Source organism: Aplysia californica, unplaced genomic scaffold (assembly GCF_000002075.1).
Source record: "Aplysia californica isolate F4 #8 unplaced genomic scaffold, AplCal3.0 scaffold00268, whole genome shotgun sequence".
In the NCBI taxonomy this organism is placed as follows: Eukaryota; Metazoa; Mollusca; class Gastropoda; order Aplysiida; family Aplysiidae; genus Aplysia; species Aplysia californica.
The window spans coordinates 763,073-788,532 of NW_004797538.1; the positions used below are offsets into that span (position 1 = coordinate 763,073).

Genomic DNA, 25,460 nt, shown 5'->3' on the forward strand with positions numbered 1-25,460 from the left:
ACCTCCCAGATAACAGAGGCATATGGAAAGAAGGTAAAGAGTCCAGGGAAAAAATAACAGGGATATGCAAGACTGATTAATCTTGTAGACAAATAACACACTGATGAAAAAGAATATTGAAAAATAACACTTTAGATTCAGTGGAGAAATAGGCATAGCAGGATCCGGTGAAAATGGAAAAAAGTTCTATCTTCACAAAAAACAGATATCAAAATTCCATTTTCACCTCACGGAAAAAAAAAGAAAAAAAAAAAGCAATCCGTAAAAAGAGAGAAGAGAGACAGAGACCTAAAGTAGAGGTGGATCAGTGCTGTTCTTACCTTGACCCAGCCGTCTCCATCTCCATCAGCAATCAGCTCCAACTCTTCCTCCGCTTTGATGCTCATCTCGTCGTAGTTGCTCGCCTGGGGGGTGGGGGAGAAGACAACAATACATGAGAGTGAATACCACTGCTTTAGATTTAGTACAGGTTTTACGGCGCTTGCAACTGCATAAGGTCATATGAACGCCAGAAGAGTAAAGATGTTACAAGAGAGTAACAAACATAAAAAAGAAGATAACAAGCATAAAAAAGAAAAAGGGGAGATAAGGACGATATATGTTTGACAGTTGTTCTGGATCGATAACAACGACAGGAAAGAAGGACCACTGCTTTTGGGTTTGTTTTGTTTTAATAAGGTTTTACGGCGCTCGCAACTGCATAAGGTCATATGAGTACCAAAGGGTGAATGTCAACAGAGAAGTCCAAACGGGGAATCAGGGTTACACTGCTCACCTCTCTAGCCTCAACAGCACAAAGTCTGCTTTGACTATCAAGGCACTCCGGAAATAGCAGTCCACAAGAGAGTGACAAACATACAAAAGAAGTAGAGGGAAAAGTGATGATAGTAAGAGGATGAGGAAAGAAAAAGCAGCAATTCACACTATGTTGTTCTGGCACAGTATGACCTTTGAGTTTGAATAGAGTAAATGGAAGCACATCGGCACAATAGCAGTACTCAAAGGTACTCTGTCTCTATACAAACACTTGTGTGTAGCTAAATTATGCATCTGTTCTTGCAACAAACTCCCAGATAACAGAGGGTTATGAAAGCAGGTATCGAGTCCAGGTCCACGGAAGTTATACCCCGGATATGCAAAAATGATTAATCTTGTGGAGAAATAACACCCTGATCAAAAAGAGTCCTGTAGTGAAATAACATGTTAGGATTTTTATACCAACACATCGCGACCTCAGTGCTTTTTTGTCGCATCTCCATTTTTTTAAACAGTGAAAATGTGACTTCTTCTTAACCTCACTCTTTGTTATGAACTGTTTTCACTGTTATTAAAAATGGAGATACGACAAGAAAGCACTGACGTCGCGACATTCTTCAGGTGGACAAAGTGCAGAACTAAAGTACTTTCAATTTTTGTAGCAATTAATTTTTAATTTTGCCCTGGTGGCAGCCAAAGCCTAGTCTTATTTGGGGGGGTTGGGGGGAGGAGGAGGAGATATGAAATCAGATGACAGAACTGGACTCGAGAACAGGAAAGGAGATAGGAGATAAAAAGAGAAAATTTTAGAGAAGAACATTTGTTTGCTGCTGTCAGTTATCAATCCCAGGACATTTTGAATGAGACGGGAGCATCGTATGTCTAGACCTCGAGAACCTCGCTATGTTAAGAGTCAAAAGCTCACCTCAAAGTCGTAGAGAGCCTTGCAGTAGATGGGGTACACTCGCCCCGACCTGGTGCCACCGGTGGTGTTGAAAGTGTCGTCGATGAAATCATCGTCATCATCGTAATGCGTGTAAGTGGGTTCGTGATCGTCTGTACTTTGCTGTGGATGTGACAAAGGTGAGAATGACAGATGTTCTGACAGAGACATTATTTGTGACACAGCTAGTCACTGTTTCGTGTATGTCATTCACAAGAAAAATTGTTTGCAAGCTCTTTTACTGTTTTAAGTCAAGAAAACCCCAAAAAAATTTCAGGAAAGGGAAAAAAACTTGTGTCATTCTTTAAATAATTGTAACTAAATCATGCATCTTTTCTTGCTTTTTTTAATATTTAGAATTCGAATTGCAAGAAAATATTTTTTAAATACATGAAATTGATACCTCGGATTAAAAAGCAGCAATAAAAATAATCTCAAAAGTTGGCGCGGGGCACACCTAAACAGCTGGCGGATAAAACGCAGGACAGCTCTCAAATGTGATATTTTGGTTAAATAAGACAGAAAGATCAAATCACATCAGAGCATCTTCCAACCACCCACTATCATTTGAAAATTTTTTAGCAGACTCTTTCAATCCGTTTTCCTATACTGATAAAGAAAGAAGTCGTGTAACTTTTCCTTTTTTCAGTCAGAAATTACACAGGTGTCAACAAGCATTATTACATCCCATTTGATCCCATTTGCATCACCCCGTACCCAGATCTGACTAACTCTCCACAACTCTACTCTCTTACCACAGTAAAATTCCAGTCAAAAGAAACTGCCAAAAACAAAACGACCAACTCCAAAAAACAACAAATCTCTCATCTTTGACATGATTACAGAAACCAAAAAGAAACCGTTGCAACTGTTTCAAAGAAGGGAACAAGACTGAAATAAATCAACCCAAGAAAATGGTACAATGAAAACTGATTCACAGACAGACAAAGAGCTAATGTTTCTCCGATAAATTTATTTCATTAGTTTAAAGTTTGGCGCAAAATAGAGCCTATGCATACTTTTGTGAAAATATGTGTGTATGTACACATGTGTGTCTGTGTGTGTGTGTGTGTGTGTGTGTGTGTGTGTCTGTGTGTGCGTTTGTGTGTGTGTGTGCGTATGTGTGTGTGTGTGTGTGTGCGCGTATGTGTGTGGTGTGTGTATGTATGTACACACATATATGTGTGTGTGTGCGTATGTGTGTGTGTGTGTGTGTGTGTGTGCGTATGTGTGTGTGTGTGTGTGCGTATGTGTGTATGTATGTACACATATATGTGTGTGTGTGTGTGTATGTGTGTGTGTGTATGTAAGGCACAGAAGTGGGAAAAAGTGGAAAGAGGGAGAGAAGACAAAAGAGGAGGTCAATGTACAAGCATGTACAATAGCCCTATAGCTATTTATTGTAGAGAAAGACAATTCTGAATGTCCCACACAACAAAAGCAACGTTCAGTCAAGAGGGAGTAACTTCAAAACCAACACAAGGAATTCCTTCCCTTTTCTCTGGTGCTACAACACATTACATTGCATGAGATATTCCAGAAGCCAAACCTGAAACAAAAGGCAATGGCATTTGGCAAGTTCAACCAGAGAGGGTTTACAGTAAATTATGCACACACCATAACTGTCTTTCAGCTAGCATGCCTGTATTATTGTGAATCCAGTCAAAACTGCCTCAGTGGCCACCAGTCCAAGACAATCACCTGCCCACTTTCCCCAGCGTTCTTTCTTTTGAGTTTTAGTTAGAGTTTAACAGCACTTGCAACACAATAAGATCATATAAGTCCCGAAGGTTACAGGCGTTACAAGAGCATAACAAACACAAAAAAGAAGGAGGGGAGATAGAGACGATTGATCTTTTATAGGAAAGAAGGAACAAACCACACCAGAGCACCTGCCAACCACCCACTTTCTTTTAAAAAATATATAATGTTACTGTCCAAGATGTCCACCTGTCTAAAACAACCACTTTTCTCTTGACAATGGCTGGATATCTAGGAAAATTTTGACTATATTTTAATTACTTGATAAAGAATAACAGACGGGTGAAGAAGTTGGCTCTACCACCAGTTCAGCTTCTCGGTAACCCCCACCTCCACCCCAAACCTTCTTTAACTCTTTATCTCCGGTAAGCTGCTTTGCAGTCCGAACCACTGTGCTTGTGAGCCGCCGACAGGCACATTTCTTTACAAAGACTTTGACATCAAATTACTTTTAGTCAAAACAGGTCTTTTATACCGGAGTTCATTCATTAGATGAAAAACTATCAAAATAGGTTTGCTAGTTTTGATTAAATGACCCATTTAATGACCTTTTTGTCATTTTTAGACTTCGCACTAAAAAAGAGCCCCCGAGTAGGGGGTTTAACCCCTCAGAGATAAACAGTTAAAAAACGACAGAAATAAAAATAAAGAGAGTCAGATGATTAAAAGCTGCACAGTAGAAAATGTGCATTCCTTCTAGGCAGTGGCAGAAATGTGAATCAAATAGTAGAGGACTTAACTCCTTATCTCCGTCAAGCCGCTCCTAGTGGCTCGCTGTCGGAACCTCTGTACTGATGAGCTGCTGGCAGCATCTCGGGCACATTTCTTTACGACTTCAACATCAATTACTTTTCAGCACAACTATCAAGATCACTTATTTCGATTTTCTGGTAAATTTAGTGACGTATATGTCACTTTTAAAGTCACAAGACGGTCGTTGCAGTGGAACCCACAGAGAGCAGGAGGCGGGGGTAGGCCACGCGAAACATGGAGGAGATGTGTGAAAAGGGACATGAGAGAGATAAAGATCACTTGGAACGAGCTTGGAAGGATGGCCCAGGACAGAGGTAAATATAAGGAGCTTGTATGTGGCCTATACCCTGCCAGGGGTGAAAGGCATTGATGATGTTGATGAAGATGTCACTTTTAGCTTCAGCCCTTAAAGAGGGCCCTGGCATTGTGGGTTTCCCACCCTTGGAGATAAAGAGTTAAGAAATGATGCCAACATACGGTCGCTTTTAAGTACAAGGTGGCTATCCCGAAAATGTAGTTTTGAGAAAATCGAAGGTAAAGTTTTTGCCCCTTGTTCAGTTTCTTTAAAAGACAAGGAGAGTTTTCTCTATAACCAAACTTCTCCTATAGGTAGGGCAATGCCCACTTTTGGTGTAGGTCAAGATTTCTGGAAATCCTTGAAATCTGGGTTAGCCCGCTTGTCTTTAACCCTTTGTCCCCACTGGATGCCGATCGGCAACGGTGTGATATAGCATGTACCGCATCTGTATGTACCCTGGTCCGAGGGGATAAGTGTTGTGTGCCGCGCTCTGCACGCTGCGAGGGTGGAAACGGTTAAAAACGACCATATCATATTCACAATCTCGCTCTGCACGCTGCGTGGGTGGAAACGGTTAACAGCGACCATGTCACATTCACAATCTCGCTCTGCGCGCTGCGTGAGTGGAAAGGGTTAACAGCGATCATGTCACATTCACAATCTCGCTCTGCGCGCTGCGTGGGTGGAAAGGGTTAAAAACGACCATGTCACATTCACAATCTCCCTCTGCGCGCTGCGTGGGTGGAAAGGGTTAAAAACGACCATGTCACATTCACAATCTCGCTCTGCGCGCTGCGTGGGTGGAAAGGGTTAAAAACGACCATGTCACATTCACAATCTCGCTCTGCGCGCTGCGTGGGTGGAAAGGGTTAAAAACGACCATGTCACATTCACAATCTCTGTGATGGCAGACTTACCCCCCCGGAGCTCTCTGTCCTCAGAGACAGCTGGCTGGGTGTGCGTGCCAGGCCGCTCTCCTCCGCCACCAGAGACTCCATCTGGGCCTGGCTCATCCACTCGTCCACGTTCACTGAGGACACACAAACAGACGCACAGTTTAGTTTTAGTTTTTGTAAGAGTTTTACGGCACTTGAAGCACAATAAGGTCATATAGGCCGAAGATTAGAGGTGCTACAAGAGAGTAACAAACACAAAAAAGAAGGAGGAAAGATAAAGAGGATAGTTGTTTGACGCACAGTTTGGATGTTGTCAAGTGTTAGTCTACATAAGATGAGTTTTCAAGGCAACAGCCACATATCACCAGAAAGCAAACAACAAGGTTAGTTAAAGTTTCCATAACAGTTTCACAGCACTTGAAACACAATAAGGCCACATAAGTGCCGAAGATTAGAGGTGTTACCACAGACTAACAAACTCAAAAAAAAGAAAGAGGCGAGATAAGGAAGATAGATGTTTGATATGAAAGAAGGACCATACCACACTAGAGCCCCCGCTAACCATCCACTACTCAAGTTTTCTCTGAACTGCAAGCACTGATCAATTATAAGAGAGTAACAATGACAAAAAAGAAGGAAGAAAGATAAAGACGACAGTTGTTTGATAAGAAAACCATACCAGAGCACCCGCCAACCACCCACAGATGCACAGTTTGGAAGCTGTCGAGTGTTAGTCTACATACAATGTGTTCTCAAGGCAACAGCCACATATCACCAGAAAGCAAACAAGGTCAGTTATAGCTTCCGTAACAGTTTTACGCCACTTGAAACACAATATGGTCATACAAGTGCTAATGACAAGAGGTGTTACCAGAGACTAACAAACTCAAAAAAAAGAAAGAGGCGAGACAAGGAAGATAGATGTTTGATATGAAAGAAGGACAATACCACACTAGAGCCCCCGCTAACCATCCACTACTCAAGTTTTCTCTGAACTGCAAGCACTGATCAATTATACACAGGGGTTTTATTTCTAGAATTAATATTAGAAATCTATAAAAGAGGCCCTACACACTGACTTCTGACAAAACTAAGTTAGACCTTTCATCCTCTTATGAGCTTCTGAAAGTACTCTACAAAGCCAGTAAAATTCTTTAATAAAGTGTGGTTAGCTGTGTTATTCTCGGAAAAGTAGTCGAGTACGGTAGGCTACCTATTTGACATTGAAGAAAACAAGGACAGGCCGAGGCGTAAGCCACGGACTTCTTAAGACTGCGTGAGTAGCGGTCGAGGTGCAGAGCAGAGAGTTGCGACCAGTCAGTGCAAGTTGGATCGCTACATGAGGTGGGTGTGCATAGTTAAACCACATGCGTGTATAGTTAAACTACATAAAGCTATGGAAAATTTACGTTCTCCTGAAGAAACCACGAAAAAGTAACGAGGAAACAAATGCAACAGGCAAACACAACTCATAATAAGACAACCCCAGAACAAACAAAATCTGGGATAAAAGTGTACCACAGCCATCAACAACAGCACACTCAGTGTGCCCCCGACTCAACTGAAGATCTCCATGAGGCGAGGGATGAGGTCGTCGTATCTCGGGTCTGTCGTAAGTGGTGGCGGAACGAGTTGTTGAGTCAGTGAGTGAGAGAGAGGAAGAGGGGGGGTAGAGAGAGAGAGAGAGAGAGAGAGAGAGAGAGAGAGAGAGAGAAAGAGAGAGCTAGAGAGAGAGAAAAAGAGAAAGAGAGAGCTAGAGAGAGAGAAAAAGAGAAAGATAGAGAGCTAGAGAGAGAGAGAATAAAAAGAGAGAGAGAGAGAGGAGAGGAGTGGGTCTCCGAGTGAGAGAGAGAAAGAGAGAGAGAGAGAGAGAGAAAAAGAGAGAGAGAGAGAGAGAGAGAGAGAGAGAGAGAGAGAGAGAGAGAGAGAGAGAGAGAGAGAGAGAGAGGGAGGGTAGTGCAGCACATCAAAACGATAACGGTCATCTAGTGCACACAGACAAGACAGAAACAACCGACAGAGAGAAAGTACAGCGGTAGGATCAAACAATGGCACCTCGTAACTACCCACTTTATGAGTTATCAGTAGCTCAAATAGTTGTTACACTTAAAGCCAATCAGCTCAATAAACGGCCTCATTTCTTTAAATTAAATGGGTTCCAACAAGTGTACCATTGATCAGAAGCAGATGGATTGAAACCAGAAAAGCAGTTTTTACCCACTACATCAGTTTAAGAAACGTATGTTTTGTTTTCAAATCCCTTTAGCTGCGAGCATTTCACTCTTGGCAGCGCAATGCCTCCCTAAGAAATATATAGACATTGCCACAAAATATCTCACGATGACACAAGACATGTGAAACTCCAACTTCCCAGAAATACCTCTGGACTATAGAAAGAGAACAAGTTGAAGAACAAGAAAAAGCAAAAAAATGAGGAGCTGAATAGTAGTAATAATAATGAGGAAAAGGAGAAGAAGGAGGAGAAAGAGATGAAGTAGAAGAATGGGGACGAGGGGTATGAAAATGAGGAGAAAGAGAAGAAAAGTTCCTCCTTATCAATAGAAAAACATGTACCAATCTTCTTCTCAGGTACAGTTTTAAAAAGCTTTGTAAGAGTTTTACAGTACTTGCAACACAAATAGTTCATATAAGTTTTTAGGTATTACTATATGAGAGTAACATTTTAAAAAAAATCAAAAGGGTGGGACCACGAGTACAGCTTGCACAGTGTATCTGTCACATCCTGTGTGGGCACTCATCACTTACCTCCCCCTGAGCGCAGTGCCTCCAGTCTCGCCTCGGCCTTCAGCTTGGAAGTCTGACGAGGAAAAACAGCTTTTGTGAGTTTGAGTTTTTAGGAAAGAGAAGTACACGGAGACAATTGATCGCTTTTAAGCACAAGGCGGCTATCCCGAAAACTGCTGTTTTGAGAAAATCGAAGGTAAAGTTTTTGCCCCTTGTTAAGTTGCTTTAAAAGACAAAGAGAGTTTTCTCTATAGCCAAACAAATATGCACACCAATGAATCCAAATTTCTCCTATAGGTAGGGCATGCCCACCCTTGATGTAAGTCAAGATTTCTGGAAACCCCTGAAATCTGGATTAGCCTGCTTATCCTTAAAAGCCACCAATTATGTGTGTGCCTGGGGAAAGGTCCCAGTGGTCGCCAAAGCTATTTTTGTTTGTTTTAGTAACGTTTTACGGCCCTCGCCACTGCATTAGGTCATATGAGCGCTAAGGGGTGGTTGTCAACAGAGAAGTCCAAATGAGGAATCAGGCTTACTCTGCTCACCTCTCTAGCCTCAACAGCACAAAGTCTGCTTCGACTATTTAACTTGCGACAAATATTGGGTTAAACAGAAACAAATATTCAGAATAATAACTGATTTTCTCGCAAAAATAACCGGAATAACAGGAAAAAACCAACAAAAGCAGCAAACCTACAGTTAGGCTTGTGATCTTATGATATTAATATCATTCATGTTAATTAAGGCAATAAAACTACATTAACTTTTATAAAATTGTATCTCTCCTAATGCAAATCAATAGAGCAGGAGAGATCACTCTCACCTTTCTACCTGTTTATGTGCCGAGTGTTGATGCGAAAATTCTACTGTCTCCGAGCGTGAATAATAATAGTTGCATTTATATAGCGCATATCCATGCTCAAGAGCATGCTCTATGCACTTTACAACTATTATTACCCCAGCAGACCCTCTGAGAGCACTCAGAAACATTCTCAGCTTCCGCGGAAGCATACAGTGCAAGCTGCGGATTTCACGTGCTCAAACACTACCAAACTGACAAGATCTTTCACTGTCTATAGCTAGGTAACCATTTCCACCTGGGTGAAGTGAGGAAAATTTGTGCAAAGTGCCTTTCCCAAGGACACAATGTCGGGCCCCTGACGGGATTCAAACCCACGACCATACGGTAGCGAGTCCGAGAGCCTAATGAATGTGCCCTGTTCTCTGTTCATTTCATTTCAGCACGTCGAGTACTAGTGCCTCCTCCATGCCTGCCACCTATAGCCTAAACCTTATCTACAATCATCCCCACAAGTGTCTGTTAGGCCTTTCGCCATAGCATGCAGGAGACCAGGGTTTGATTCCCGAGTGGAGAGAATTTTTAATCGAACGAGAAACTCCCGTCTTTCTGGTGGGATGTTGAACCCCTCTCAGCCAGAGCTGTCCCTGACGAACAGGGTCAGAATCCCACCTCTTAAATTAGGCCTACCCAAATTGTGTCGATGGAAGTGTAAAAACATCTCTACATTATCACGATCCTCACCTCAGCTTTGCGGATGTTATGCCTCAGCTCCTCCAGCTTCACCTCAGGGTCTGTGGTACTTGCTGACTCCTGGCTGCCAGACTCCGATACCTGAGGGAGGATAACACGTCTCTATTTACCCGGCAACAGACAACGAGAGAGACTTTGTCAGTTTGATAGTATTTGAGCAATTAGCTTTTAAAATACCGGCATTTTTTAAAAGTAAGTGTTTTATGGCACTTGCAACACAATAAGGTCATATAAGTGCCGAAGATTAGAGGTGTTACAAGAGAGTAACAAACACGAAAAAGGAGGGGAGATAAAGACGATAGATGTTTGACAGGAAAGAAGAAGCAAACCACACCAGACCACCTGCAAACCACCCACCAATATCAGGATTTATCAGCACATGACGGTACAGGGTACTGAAAGACAGTGATGTATCACATGAAGAGTTAATTGGTTGCTTGAACTGCATGCTTCCCGGGAAGCCGAGAACGTCTATGAGTGTTCTAAGGTCTGCTGAGGTATAGACTGTAGAGTTCATAGAGCTTTCTGTTGAGCGGGGATGTGCGTTATAAAAATGTTATTTATTATTATTATCATCATTATTATTATGAGTTAACGCCTAGCTTTATGCATACCATTCATTTCAGAGTTGGAGCATTCGGTGAAAGGATGAAAAAAGAAAGAAGAAAAAGAGAAAAAGAAGGATGACTGAAAGAAAGAAGAAGACCATCAAAGTACATGTGAGCATAGACGTTCAGGTATCTTAGGGTTGTCATAACAGCATTATAGGAACAAAATGCAAAAATAAAGGAGTGAGAAAGGAACAACCCGTGGTCCAGCCACACTTCTGCTTGCTCGCTCGCTCACTCACTCACCCGGTCCCCAGAGCGCATGCTGTGTATGACGGTCATCTGTCGGTAGTAGTCCCGGATGGCCCTCGTCTCTTTGGCAATCTTTGTGCACCACTTGCGGGCCTCCTTCTCCAGCTCTGGGCCCGCCCCGTGGTCGCTGCTCACCTTATTGCACTGCGGGTGGAGGGGGGTGGGGTGGGTGGAGGGGGGGGGGGGGGGGTGGAGGAGGGGGTGGAGGGGAGGAGACAGAACAACACAACCAGAGTCAGGAATACACAGTTCAGAGAGTTCCTAGAAATCAAGCAGTTCACGTTTTAGTTTCAGCAAGAGTTTATGTTTTAGAAAATGTTTTATGGACCTAGCAACACAATACGGTCATATAAGTGCCAAAGATTAGAGGTGTTACAAGAGAGTAACAAACACAAAAAAGAAGGAGGGGAGATAAAGACAATAGATGTTTCACTGGAAAGAAGAAGCAAACCACACCAGAACACCCGCCAACCACACACAGTAAGAGTTTTACGGCACTTGCAACACAAATAGGTCACAGACTAAATCATGTCTACCCACATGAAAAGTTCACCCTTGAAGCCAAAAAAAACATCATGATTTGATTAGAAAAAATTTAATCATATTTTTCAAACGGCTTAGATACTGTATTTATTTACTCTGAGACTACATCAGCAAAAGAACTAAATCGTGATTTGCCTACCCAAAAAGTAAGAAATCACCTCAAAAGAGCAGCATTCGGGTACTGGTACAGATCAATAAGTCCCAAAATCTACAACTCCATTACAACAGTCCCCTGTGTGTGCATGTAGCATGTACTCACCGTGTCCCCATTAGTGGGCTCAAACTGATATTGCACCAGGTTTGTGAACACTGGGTTCTGGAACAGGTAACACTGATGGCTGAACTGCCGACAGATCTGGGGAGAGAAATACCAACAGATACAGCCTCTCTGTGGAACATGCTATGAGTAACTCTAGGCAGTTAAAAGGGTATGGGGCTAATAAGCTAGAATTAGTATTGCATATCTCTTGTGGCACTATTGACTTATTAAGTTTTAGTAGAGGTTTTACGGCGCTCGCAACTGCATATGGTCATATGAGCGCCAGAAGATTAGAGGTGTTACAAGAGAGTAACAAACATAAAAAAGAAGAAGGGGAGATAAGGACAATAGATGTTTGATAGGAAAGAAGGAGCAAACCACACCAGAGCACCCGCCACCACCCACTGACTTATTTAGGTCATGTGAGCACAACGTACAGATTTTCGTATTATCTGTCTCATTACATTTTAACAGCTTGCCCACAATAGACAACAATAACAATAATAGACTGCATTTATATACCACACATCCCTGCTGTAAAAGTACACACTATGCAATCTAAAATTTATAATCATCCCGACAGACCCTCTGACGTTTCAAAACATTTCAGCTTCCTGGGAAGCATCTAACCAGATACAATCATCATCAAATGCTACGTCTGAAGACAGACATTGGCAACAATAGTGAAAAAACCATTCCTCAGCTTGGAAGCTCTAAAAAAAAAAAAACCCTGCAAAAATCCTGGGTCTTTCTCCCTGGTACTCATCTGTTCGAGTTATTCTTTGTATACCTCCTTTGCCTGCTGCGCCATCCCCCCTCCTCTCTCCTTTTAGTTTAAGTAAGTGTTTTACGGCACTTGCAAAACCATAAGGTCATATAGGTGCCGAAGACCAGAGGTGTAGCAAAGAGAGCAACAAACACAAAAAAGAAGAAAGGGAGATAAAGACGATAAAAGCCAACTACAGCAGAGCACTCGCCAACCACCCACCCTCCTCTTTCCTCCTCCCCCCTCCCTCATCCCAACTAATGCCTCACCTTGGCCGCCTCTACAGCAATGGTCTGAAAGCTGGAGCTCTCAGCCTCTGCTAGATCAGCCGCTGTCTGACCGGCCACCGTCAGTGCTTCCTGGATCTTCTCGTAGATGTCACAGTCCAGTGTCTGGTGGTGGTGATGGTGGTGATGGTGGTATTCGTGGTGGTGGGGGGGGGGGGGGGAAGGGGGGTGAATAGAAGTTTAAGTTTTAGTAAGAGTTTTATGGCACTAGCAAACACAATTATATATACGGTCATATAAGTTTTTAGTTTAGTCTTAGTAGAGGGTTTTACGGCGCTCGCAACTGCATAAGGTCATATGAGCGCCAGGAGATTAGAGGTGTTACAAGAGAGTAACAAACATAAAAAAGAAGAAGGGGAGATAAGGACGATAGATGTTTGATAGGAAAGAATCATATAAGTGCCAAAGAATAGATTACATGTTACAAGAGAGTAACATACACAAAAAAGAAGGAGGGGAGATAAGAACGACAGATATTTGATAGGAAAGAAGAAGCAAACCACACCAGAGCAACCGCCAACCACCCACGGTGTGGAGAGAAGACATGGTGTCAAAAAATACACACGCGACAGGGAAAAGGAAGAAAAAGGCCCTCAATGTAACATTCAAATCTTAAACAATACCGAAACTGGACCCAGAAGACACAGAAAGAATTCATAAGTCACATCATGATACAAAGTTATGAAAGTCACTGAACACAATTTAAACAAAAAAGATATACACCTTTGATAATCTCAAGCTCGGCTATGGACTAGTGCAATAACTGTGAAAGTATTCGTAAGAAAATAACACTTCCTTATCCTTATCCAAATCGTAATCTCTGGCAAGCTGTTCCTAGTGGTTTATGGTCAGATTCGCTGTGCTGGTGAGCCCCTGGCAACGGTTCGGTCACATTCCTTCACAGTACAACACAACGGTTCCGTCACATTCCTTCACAGTACAACGTTATATTAATTTTCTGCAATTGCCGAAGACAGGTCCTCTTACGAGGGTTTTTTCCTGAATTGAAAAACTATCAAAAATATGTTTTATTTCTTTTGATTTAGTGATTTGTATGTCACTTTCAGGTTTTGTAACAAAAAAGGGCCCCAGCACAGTGGAAAACCCCCTTTAAGAGATAAAGAGTTAAGGAAGGAGACCCCTTAACTAGACCTTTAGTTTTGTTTTTACTTTCAGTAGAGGTTTTACGCCGCTCACAACTGCATAAGGTCATATGAGCACCACGGGGTGGATGTCAACAGAGAGGTCCTTCGGGGAATCAGACTTACTCTGTTCACCTCTCTAGCTTCAACAGCACAAAATCTGCTTCAACTATCAAGGCACCCTGGAAATAGCAGGTCATAAGAGTGTGACAAACATTTAATATAAAAGAAGTAGAGGAAAAAGGACGATAGTAAGGATTAGGAAAGAAAAAGCAGCAGTTCCCTGCAGCAGTTCAGACACAGTTATGAGCAGGACATCGATGAATCAGTCCATTTACAATTCTACTTTGCATAAGAACAGGTTAATGCCCCGTTACAGAAAAAGACAACAAAAGCTGACTCACCTTTAATATATCTGGCATGTCTGTGCTGTAATAACGCATGTGGTGCGCGTTGGCAGCCGCCAGACACAGAAGGTATTCGTTGCGGGCCGACGTCTCCTTCACTTCACTGGCCTCCGTGCGACTCCGGAGCTGGGACACACAATGAGGAGGGGACCACAGTGAGATGGCTTGAGTTAGCCGAGTTTTAGTTTTAGTGTGAGTGAAATGATTATGAAAACTACACCAGAGAACTGGTCCATCCCCCACATGGACACCACACAAATAAATAAAACCTCAGAAAAAGCAGTCACTTTTTGTTTCAGTTTTAGTAAGAGTTTTAAAGCGCTTGCAATACAAAAAGTCATATAAGTGCCAATAATTAAAGGCGTTGCTATAGAATAACGCACAAGGAAAAGAACGAGCGATAAGGACGATAGATGTTTTATTGGAGCAAACCACGACAGAGTACCCGCCAAACAACATGGAAAAATAGTCTGTATGTACCATTATAAATGTGCAAGAGGTATACTGGGATAGGTAAATGATGGTTCTTTAGTTTAGTTTAGTAGTAGAGGTTTTACAGCGCTCGCCACTGCATAAGGTCATATGAGCGCCAAAAGATTAGAGGTGTTACAAGAGAGTAACAAACATAAAAAAGAAGAAGGGGAGATAAGGATGATAGATGTTTGATAGGAAAGAAGAAGCAGACCCCACCAGAGCACCCGCCAACCACCCACAATGATGGTTCATGACATGTAAAAACACACAGTCAAAATATTACTCAGGGGCGGGAGGTCTCTTCTTACCTTTGCGCACGACTTCTGTAAACTCGCTAAAGACTGGAATATCCCAGTCGACTTTCTTTTCAACCTGAAACACACAGTAGTTTGTATCAGTTATGACATAACTGTGAGTTGTTTTGTTTGTTCGGTTTGATTTAACAGAAGCTCATTGACAGAATAACGGTTATTTAGTGATGGGAAGTTGTAAGACTGACAGACAGAAATAATGGAGGGAAAGTAAAGAGGTAGGACCAACTTGTGGAGCCCTCCAACCACCCGCCTGCAGTTGCTATTGACTAGAATATTTATAACACACCTTGATGTAAAAGGTTGTCATCCCCAGTTTAGGATGGAAGCACTAGACCTATCATTTTAGATAAGTACGATTGATGTTGGCATTTTTGGGCAAAGGAGATGCAAAAATGACACGATAATGAGCATTCAGTGCAGGGTGAAAAAACCCCCAAGACAGACAAACAGACAGAAACAGTAGAGGGATCATGAATCACAAGGTAGGAGCTAGCAGTGGTGCCCTCTGACCAAAAGCACAACCCCCCCCCCCCCCCCCCCCCCAAATGTCAAATTTATTCCCACAAGACAGACGAGCAGATATCAACACAAACATCTCGACGTCAGGTCACTCACTTGTCCTCCGCTTCAGTGGACTTTTGCCGAGCCTCGTAAGCCACACCCCCTTCTGTGGTGTAGAGCTTCTGGGCCTTGACCAAGTCCATCACACACTGGGCCACCTCCGTCTGTATGGTGCTCAACTGGGGCATCACCTGGGGGTGGACACAACAGGGCAAACAGCTGAAATCAAAGGAGTCTTGCATGCACGCACACAAGAAACACGCACATAGCAAAACAAGCACATAGCGAAACACTCACAGAGTGAACAGATTTTCGGTTCCCAAATTTTGTTTCTTATACATGTATATTTTTTAAATTTTAAACACACACATAGTGAAATTAGTAAATTACGAAAATATTTCCCACATCTGGCCGATTTTGCTATATTATTATGTCAGGTAGGCTGTAGGTGTTTAACACTCCTTGCAACACTGTTAGGTTATTTAAGATGTTGGACATAAAATTCAATGTCCATCTGCTATAACACCGAGCCAATTGGGAAAATTCTGGTCTTGAATGTTCATAATAATTTTCCTTTAAGCATCCGAGTCTCTATTAGGAGCAAAACGAGAGAACAGAGAATATGTATTTTCCAATAACAAAACGCACTTCCATACTCACGACCCTCAAACACAAATACATATGGCAAATACATATGGTCACTTTTAAGGTCAAGTGGGCTAACCGAGATTTAGGGGCTTTCCAAAAATTTTGACCCACAACAAAAGTGTGCATTGCCCTACCTATAGGAGAAGTTTGGTTTCATTGTTTGTGTATATTTGTTTGGTTAGAGAGAAAACTCTCCTTGTATTTTAAAGAAACTGAACAAGGTGCCAAAACTTTACCTTCCATTTTTTTCAAAACAGCAATTTTAGAGATAGCCCCCTTGGGCTTAAAAGCGGCCATATTTACGCAATGGTTGGCAGCTATGCACACAGCAGCACTGAGGCCCCAACACGCGGCACAATCAATCTTCCGTCCTGTCCTACCTTCTTGAAACACTGTACTTTGGCCGCCTTGGTGGGCTTGAGGGGCTCCGCAGCCTTCTCTGCATACACCTCGGCAGCCTGAAGCCTGGCCCGGGCCAGCCGGTCAGACTCCTCCAGCACTGACCGCCACACTGTGCACACCGTTCTGTGGGCAGTTGTAGGTTCATTTTAGTGAGAGTTTTTAAGGCACTTGCGACACAAAAATGTCATGTTGTTGTTGTTTTCAAATTCCTTTAGCTGCGAGCATTTCGCTCGAGGTGGTGCAATGTCTCCCTCAAGTAACCACATGTCCTTGTTGAACAACAAATATGTCATAGAAGTGCCGAAGATTACAGGTGTTACCAGAGAGTAAGTACAAACAAAAGGAGGTGAGATAAAGAAGATATGATTGACAGAAGAAAAGAAAAGGAGCAAACCACACCAGAGCACCTGCCAACCTCCCGGTGAATGCCGAAGGTTAGCAAAGGTTAGAGGTGTTATTAGAGATAACAGATTAATAAAAGGAGGAGAGATTCAAGGAACACAGGTGTTTGATAGGAAAGAAGGTGCAGAATACATCAGAGTGCGTGCCAACAACCCATGTTCTGTGGAGAGAAGCAGCACTCGAAACACTCAAAGTCACCAAAAGAAAAAAATCTTTCGCCTGTTTTGTCAGCGAAGACAATGGAGTGCGGACCGCTGAGCACTAAATAAATTAAAAGTAATTTTTTAAAAAGATAACACATCAAATATTTTTTAGCCGACTTCAACTTTAAACAGTAACAATTACAATGGTTATACTAATAATAATAACAATGATAATAATAATAATTATTATAATAATAATAGTAATAATAATATTGTGTCTACTCCCAAATTGGGCTCCAGGTGCTTTACATCAATGATGAAATTGGACATTCAAGCGTAATTTAAGCTTATGAAATTATTCATATTCATCTATAAACAAACGCTAACATACACACAAAGTCATAAATACACACACATTCACACATTGAGCACATAGACATAAACACACAAATGCAGCAAAGGTATTTTTAAATGTAAAATGTCTTTCTGAGTAATCATTTATGTAAATGAGTTGAATGCCCTGCTATGCACACACACACACACACACACACACACACACACACACACACACACACACACACACACACACACACACGCACACACACAAACACACACACACAAAAAATTAACAAAATAAATAAAAAAAATTAAAAAATCATTTTGGAAGTTTGGAAGCAGATCTTGTGGCTTTGCAATTCAAGCACAGAGACAAGAAGATAAGGATCAAAGAAAGAAAAAAATACACACAAATGAACATCACAAAAGCAAGCATATCCGAACAACTATTACGTCTACGCGTTTTTGTCCATGACAAAACGGCTTGCATCGCCTTGTGATACACAGTTGGGTTTTGCATCCGACTACTCGGAGGGGAGGTGGAGAGGGAGAGAGATGACCACCACCACTATCATCATCATCACCATCATCATCATCACCATCACCATCATTACCATCATCATCATCATCACCATCATCATCACCATCATCAGCCTAAGAGAGATGTTAACCATCATCATCATCCTTTGTCCCCCCATACCTATATGCATAGACCACCAACAAGAGCTCTCCATAATATACTTCTGTCCTGGGCTATAGTCTCCACCTCTGTGCAGCTGATCTTGTTTACACAAAAATCGAATTCCTTCCTCCAAGTATGGTTTTTGGCCTTCCTTTCTTTCTCTTTCCTTGTGGATTCCATTGATTTAAGGCTTGGGGATGACACATGCCTCCATGTACAAAGCAGTCACAAAGAATGAGCAGGGACATTGAACTCAAAATATTTTGAAGCTTCCACTGCTGCCACTTCAATCTTGTATGGCTGACTCTAAGGCAGTCACATCAGCTGGACTTCATAAACCCATGTGTTGCAATCATGTTCAGAGCAACAGCGAAATCCATTCCCCCAAGGTCTCCAGACATTATCATGTAATATGTCACGACAGGTGAAAGCAGGCACTTGTCATTGTAAGGGCATATGAAGTTCTTGGTATTAGTTTGAAACTCAAAAGAAAATCTTACATTTGCGGACAAAAAATACCCATCAATCTTGAATAGAAGTCGAAATATTTGTGGGTGAAGGAGGTTGTCTGATGTCAGACGTAAGATAAGTGGAAACACGGCTGCAAAGTTTGGTGACTTCTAAAGCTTGAGTGTCCATAGAAAACTGCAAATTTACATTTTATGTGCTTTTCATGTACATTTTTCCGAAAACCCCTGAACAAAAAGAAGTTTTTATAACAACACAAAAGGTGTTAAACCGTTAAACAACAACCCCCCCCCCAAAAAAAAACAACAAACAAACAAACAACCCCAAACAAAACAAAACAACCCCCCTCCCTAAAAAAAATTGCCCAAAAGGCGAAATAACATTGCATTCCCCCATTTCATTATTTTGACTAACGCCTGATTTCACCATGAAGCCACGGATATGGTGCACTCATGTTCCAAGCAGTGACAAAATCCTTTGTTCCGAGATCTCCAGACATTGTTACACCAGCCGTACTCCTTACACGGCTCACGTCACTTGTTGTGCAAATAAGCCATCTGAAACTTTGACCTCATCCGGCAGCTTCCAAAAGTTACAGAGAAGTCCTCAGACAAGAAAAAGGTACCAAGGAACCCAACACAAAACTATTGGTCCACAGTATATTGTCTATTGTTTACTTTTTGTCTTCACTTGAACAGATGATACTCATTATATCTTGCTATGCAAGAGTCACTTACTGCTTAGTTCATTATTTTAAAGAATGAACAAACATTTATTAATAAAAACATAATTTTTTTAAATGTCAAAGATGACAAATGTTACTAGAGCAACATACTAAGAAAACACAAGAGGACAGATCAGGACCACAGCTATTTAATAGGAAAAGAAAGAGCAAACCACATACGAACATCTACCAACCGCACACTCAAGGTCTTGACAGATGACAAAATGCCCTGATTTAAAAGAAAAAATCAAAATGACCGAGTCTTAAAAAGCCTAAATCTCAAGAGATAAGAAAAAGTAATACAGTGGAGTCAGCTTAAACCGAACACTTTAAATCTAAAAACAGCCGTTGGCTGAAAGAAAATAAAAGCTCCAACTTTTTTTCCCTCTGTTTGAGCAGTCCTCTCTAAATACAAAACCCTGCTATACCGAGGAAAACCCGGCAGTCATGCAGACTTGGATTTAAGTGAATTCCACTGTACAGTAAATGCGGTTTACTTGTGAGCATGCCATAAGCATCATAGGCTGACACATATTCGCCAGCAGTCAAGAAAGAACACAAACAGGGAACATTTTTTTCATTCAGTCATTCTACATGCACTGCGATCAAGATGCAACAGGAACGAAAACATTAAAAAAACGCAGAAAGTGGAAAATGGTGATAAAAAGAAGATGACCATGCAAAACAACACATGGTTATAGATTACAGAACACAGTGATGAAACATTCAATGCTGGCCTCGTTGCCCCCCCCCCCCCCAACCAATTTCCCCCACGATTGATTAGGTGGCAACACAATAATATGAAGAAATGATGGGCAAAGGTTCCAGTTACAATGATAGATGTTCACTAACAGCTTGACGATCAGAAGCGATGAATTTTTTTAAAGTACTAAAATGCGTATATGAAAAGAACACCTACCCCCCCCCCCCCCCCGGCAACACCTGGAAATACTGACAAAACTGACTAATATCATGAGAGCATTTGTTTAGTTAGTTAGTAGTGTAGGGTTTTACGGCGCTCGCAACTGCGCAAGGTCATATGAGCGCGCGAAACACAAGTTGGTCTTGTTCACAACAGTTCACTGTACGGCTGGCTCGGGTCAGTACTTTAATTTTAAAATGTTTAAAAATCAGTGTAAATATACATATATCAGCATTTGTTTGGTCTATGAAACTATTTTTAACTAGTAATATGGAGCAAAAAATTAATATAGAAATGAACAAAGTATGACAAAAAAAAGTGACCGCAACAGCAACATGCAAACAACATCTCTGACATGTCTCAGCAAATTGTAAAAGTGACCATCATGAAAACATGTATTGTCAAACAAAACATAATAAATGAAAAACAAATGGTACGTTAACAACATAACTTCTGGTACATACAGAAACAATATTTCTACCTTGTCTTGAAAAAAAAATGTTAAAAAACAGTAAAAGGTGCCATCGTCTCATATAATAAGCAGATAAAACTCGAAAGGGTACTGCGAGTAAAATAAAAGCTATGCATAGATGAAGAAAAATGAAAGATAACGAAGGGTATGGATTTCTTTTAACCCCCCTCCCACATCTGTATCTAATTTTTGTGGGAGTCAGAAAATGGTAAAAGAAATTGTACTTAAAAGTATGGACAACAATGGCAGTACAAAAAATGCTACTGAAAAAAATCTCTGTGAGCGTGGAGAGAAACAGAACAGGTGAACTAAGTAAAGATCATAATGATGGCGATGGCAAAAAGCTTTGATAATTGAATGAGTTTTACAACTTTAAGACACTTTATTACAATCAATTGATGTATTTAAAAAAAAGAAAAAAAAGAGAGAAAAAGATCAACAAAAAACAGAAGCAAAAAAACAAAAAACCCCAAAACAACAAAAAACAGTACCACCCAAAAAACCCAACAACAAACAAAACAAACTATATCCAACAAAGAAAGTCATAACATGAACAGTTAAAAAAAAAAAAGACCCCCCCCCCCCCGTCTTTTTTTACATACAAAAATAAGAACAAAATTGTAATTGAAGACTAGACAAGACACAACTAAACACCCCCATGGTCTGTCAAAAGATCAGGACAAACGGCATGGTCAACATGACCAGTTGTTCACGACGGGGCATAACATTCATCAGCTTGACAGAACAAATTAAAAAAACAAAAAAAAACACAAAACAACAAACAAACAATAACCCCCCCCCCCCCCCCCCTGAAGTTAATCTATTCAGAACAAACTCAAACCAAACCCCATCACTACAATTAAGCACTACACGATAAAGTCCTCTAGAAACCAAGAGGAAAAGGGAGGGGGTGTATGTGTAACGTGTAGGGTGGGGTAAAGAAATCTTACACTTTAAAAATTCAACAAAATCAAATACAATGAAATAAAACAAAAAAGTACAACCAATTATAATAAACAATATTTAATCACACATGGAAAAATAAAGAACCAAGAACTTAAACTGCCCAAAACATTTTCTTTGAAAAATGCACAAGCAGAAAACACACACAGAATGTAATGCAGTCAAGAACATTTCATTCATACAGCCAAGAGGTAAAAAAATGTCTTTACAACACTAAACACAACACAGTTCCCATGAAATAAAGGTTAGTACTGCATGTGTACATTATTATGTATCACAATTGGACATAGTAAGACCAGACAGAGAGGCAAACACAATAGGCATCTCATCATTTACTTTGGCTAAACACACCTCACCCCTCCTACGCCTCCCCAAACCACCCTTTAACACACCTGCTTGAGATAAAACGATAAATTAAGTAACAAACAAAACTCGGTTATTACATGTTCATCCTTCTCTAGCTCCACTCTATTCTACCCCCTCCCCCTCCCCCATACACCCCACTCTTTCTATCACCCGGGAGTAAACCCTATTTTTTCACCTCCTTATCTGTCACCTCTGCCTGTGGCAACAATTCTAACAGTTCTGGGGCAGCAAAGACCAGAGCATTCTGACAAAATAATAATACTAATAATATTAATAATAGCCTAATAATAATAGCCTAATAATAATAATAATAATAATAATAATAATAATAATAACAATAACAATAAAATGGGTATGTAGGTTGTATTTCACAAATGCTCTGGACCAAAGATTGTAATGAAACTTTCTAAAAATGTTAAGGATAGACAAAAAAAACCCCCAACTATCCGCAGACATCAATGTAACATGCTCGCAGTTAGTAGGCGAATTATACGTATGACAAATACATCAATACAAAAAAGGGGGACAAAAACCTCTGATATTTATTCTGAATAAAAGATGAAAGTATAGCATCTCCATTCTCGCAAATTAAAAAAAAAGTAATAAAAGGAAACATGAACGAAGAACACAAACATGAGATACACATCTAAAAATGAAGGGGATGAAAAAAAAAAAGAAGAAAAGTGACGGTTTCCTTTTCTGGGTGGGTTGAAAAGACATTGAAAGTATTTTGAGGGCCTTGGTTCCGTGTGAGAAACTGGATCGCAGGTGATGAAGCAAAACGTAAAAGGAGTATTGTAACAAAGCAGAAATAGTGTATCTCGAGGCAACCACAGAACGAAAGAAAAACCAAACAACAACAAGAACAAAACAAACAACAAACAAAACAGAAATGAAAAAGTAAAGGTCGAGAGTGGGGGAGACTTCCGGCAACTGATAAGGACAGAGATAAACAATCAGCAAGACCGAGCCAGACCCTGTAGCTAAAGGAGGCTTCTATATCTACACGACAAGGCCGCCACACGCACAAACACACAAACGCAAACACACATATAAACACCAACAAACAAGGGGAAGCAATCGCAGCCTTGCCTCGGGACAGGCAGGGGTAGGGGGCTAGGTTTTTTTCTCCACTTACCTCCCTTCGCCTAAACTGAAGTGGTGAAGGAAACGATCAATGATGAATGAGAATGTGGTATGAGATGAGTAGTGTAGTTACTGCTGGTGGCAATATGTAAAGCACGTGACACAGACGAGTCACACACGTAAACAAGTATTCATACGTCACATGCACGCGCTCTCGCGCATACACAGTGAGACACACATTTACATAAACGTAAAAAACACAGAATAATAGTATACGATGGTCCGACTATAATATTACAAGTACATATTAAAAATCACGTACAAACACATTTTCATTCCACTTTTTCCAAGCATCAGAAGACCCCCCCCCAAAAAAACAACAACAACAACCCTAGTCTAAGCTACAAAGAGGCCTCAAGATCCAATAACAGTTTGAGTAAAGAGAGAGAAACACACCGGCACCATAACGGTCATTTAGTGCAGGGAAAAAGCAAGACAGCTCGTCAGAAACAACAGAGGGACAAAAAAAAGTAGGACCTTCCAGTGCCTTCCACCTGTAGCACCCTCCAACTACCCGCCACACGACCGTCTCACAACACCCCGGGTAATGCACCACCAAAAGCCCCGGCAGGCTCAGCAGTGAGATTATTTTTTTTCTGGTAAGTGTTTTACGGCGCTCGCAACAGCATAAGGTCATATGAGCGCGCGGGACACACGTACTAATTACAGTTGGTAGGAAATTTTTGAATTTTGCCCAGGCCGAAGCCTACTCTTATCGATTTTAAACCACCAATGGATCTTTAACGTGCGCAACTTGCACACAGTACTTCCGAGATCTTTCGTCCTTGTCCGAGAAGGCTAGGTGTAGATCTTTCCAACCAGAAGATCAGGGGTGTGGCTGAAAGACAGCAGTAAGGAGCCAAGGAATAGGAGTAGAAAGGCTGCATAAAGAGATAGGAGCTCAGAAGAGGGGGCAAAGGAGGTGAGGGGGTGGGTGCAGAAAGAGGAGACAAAAGCAGACGACAGCACATTGCTAGAGAGCAGGAAAGGAGGTGAAAGGAGAAACTTTTAGAGAAGAAAGTTTTTCGGCCGCTACCCTGATTGGAACCCAAGACCTTTGAATGAGAGGCCAACACCTTAACCTCTAGGCCACGAGAGCCTCAACCAGATTGCTGGACTGGGGCGCCGGTGGCCAAGACCCCGGTTTGAATCCCCAGCAGAGTAATAAGAATATTATCATTCTTAAAAATGTGCCGTTTGATCAATGATCGCAAAGTCATCATAATGCCATCGTCCCCATCCCGTTAGTTTTCCCCTCAAAACTTAAGTTTTTATTAAGAGTTTTACGGCACTTGCAATACAAACAGGTTATACAACTGCTGAAGATTTTGACACGTTACCAGAGAGTACCATACAAAGAAAAGGAGGCTGAGAGATGAGAAAGAAAGATGTCTGATAGGAAAGGAGGAACTACCATACCAGAGCACCCGCCAACCACCCACTCACTGTTTGTTTGATTGAGTTTGTGTTGGTAAAGAAACGTTCATCAAAACAATAACGGCCATTTAGTGTCGGGAAAAAGAAAGACAGAAAGAAACAACAGAGGGAAAGTAAAGAAGTAGGACCTATCAGTGGCATCCTCGAATAATCCGCCATACTCACTGTAAAACTTTAAGTATCCTGTTACATGTACTATGTATACGTATTGTTTTAGTGAGTGTTTTACGGCACTTGCAACACAATAAGGTCATATAAGTGCCGAAGACTAAGGGGTGTCACAAGTTAGTAACAAACACAAAAAAGAAGGAGGGGAGATAAAAATGATAGATGTTAGATGGAAAAAAAAGAGCAAACCACACCAGAGCACCCGCCGACCACCCTCAGCCACGTTTCTTAAAATGAACAACAAAAGAACGTACAGACAAACGGTGGAGAAGAACGACCAGAGTCTTGGAAAACCCGCCACCACACGCCGTCTTTTAGTTTTAGTAGAGGTTTTACGGCGCTCGCAACTGCATAAGGTCATATGAGTGCCAGATGATTAGAGGTGTTACAAGAGAGTAACAAACACAAGGAGCTCCTTGAACAAACATAAAAAAGAAGAAGGGGAGAAAAGGACGATAGAAGTTTGATAGGAAAGAAGAAGCAAACCACACCAGAGCACCCGCCAACCACCCACACCACACGCCGGACGAAACCACTTCGCGACCTCAGTGCTTTCTTGTCGTATCTTAATTTTTTTTAAACAGTGAAAATGTGACTTCTTCTTCAGCTTACTCTTTGTTATGAATTGTTTTCACTTTAAAAAAACAACAAAACAAAATGGAGATACGACAAAAAAGCGCTGAAGTCGCGACTTGCAAGGCAGGAACCGATGAAATAGATCGGTCACAAGAAGTTGTGAGGTACAAACACATACACACAGACGGACAGACAGATAGAAAGACAGCAAGACAGACAGATAGATAAATAGAACGAAGAGAGAGAGAGAGAGAGAGAGAGAGAGAGAGAGAGAGAGAGAGAGAGAGA

The 25,460-nt window shown here is 41.3% G+C and overlaps 1 protein-coding gene across 1 annotated transcript in view; it reads right to left on the reverse strand.

Moving 5' to 3' along the window:
- Positions 1–25,460, reverse strand: part of LOC101849298 (F-BAR and double SH3 domains protein 2) — an 81,716-nt gene that overhangs the window by 19,134 nt on the left and 37,122 nt on the right. The window contains exons 4-17 of the mRNA XM_013084021.2: positions 22,984–22,998; positions 16,346–16,490; positions 15,372–15,508; positions 14,751–14,814; positions 13,966–14,094; positions 12,402–12,524; positions 11,367–11,462; positions 10,559–10,708; positions 9,696–9,785; positions 8,174–8,225; positions 6,970–7,014; positions 5,429–5,541; positions 1,682–1,822; positions 321–404 (exon numbers count right to left, since the gene is read on the reverse strand). Of these exons, the coding sequence (XP_012939475.2) occupies positions 321–404; positions 1,682–1,822; positions 5,429–5,541; positions 6,970–7,014; positions 8,174–8,225; positions 9,696–9,785; positions 10,559–10,708; positions 11,367–11,462; positions 12,402–12,524; positions 13,966–14,094; positions 14,751–14,814; positions 15,372–15,508; positions 16,346–16,490; positions 22,984–22,998 (1,384 nt within the window). The remainder of the gene's footprint in view (positions 1–320; positions 405–1,681; positions 1,823–5,428; positions 5,542–6,969; positions 7,015–8,173; positions 8,226–9,695; positions 9,786–10,558; positions 10,709–11,366; positions 11,463–12,401; positions 12,525–13,965; positions 14,095–14,750; positions 14,815–15,371; positions 15,509–16,345; positions 16,491–22,983; positions 22,999–25,460) is intronic.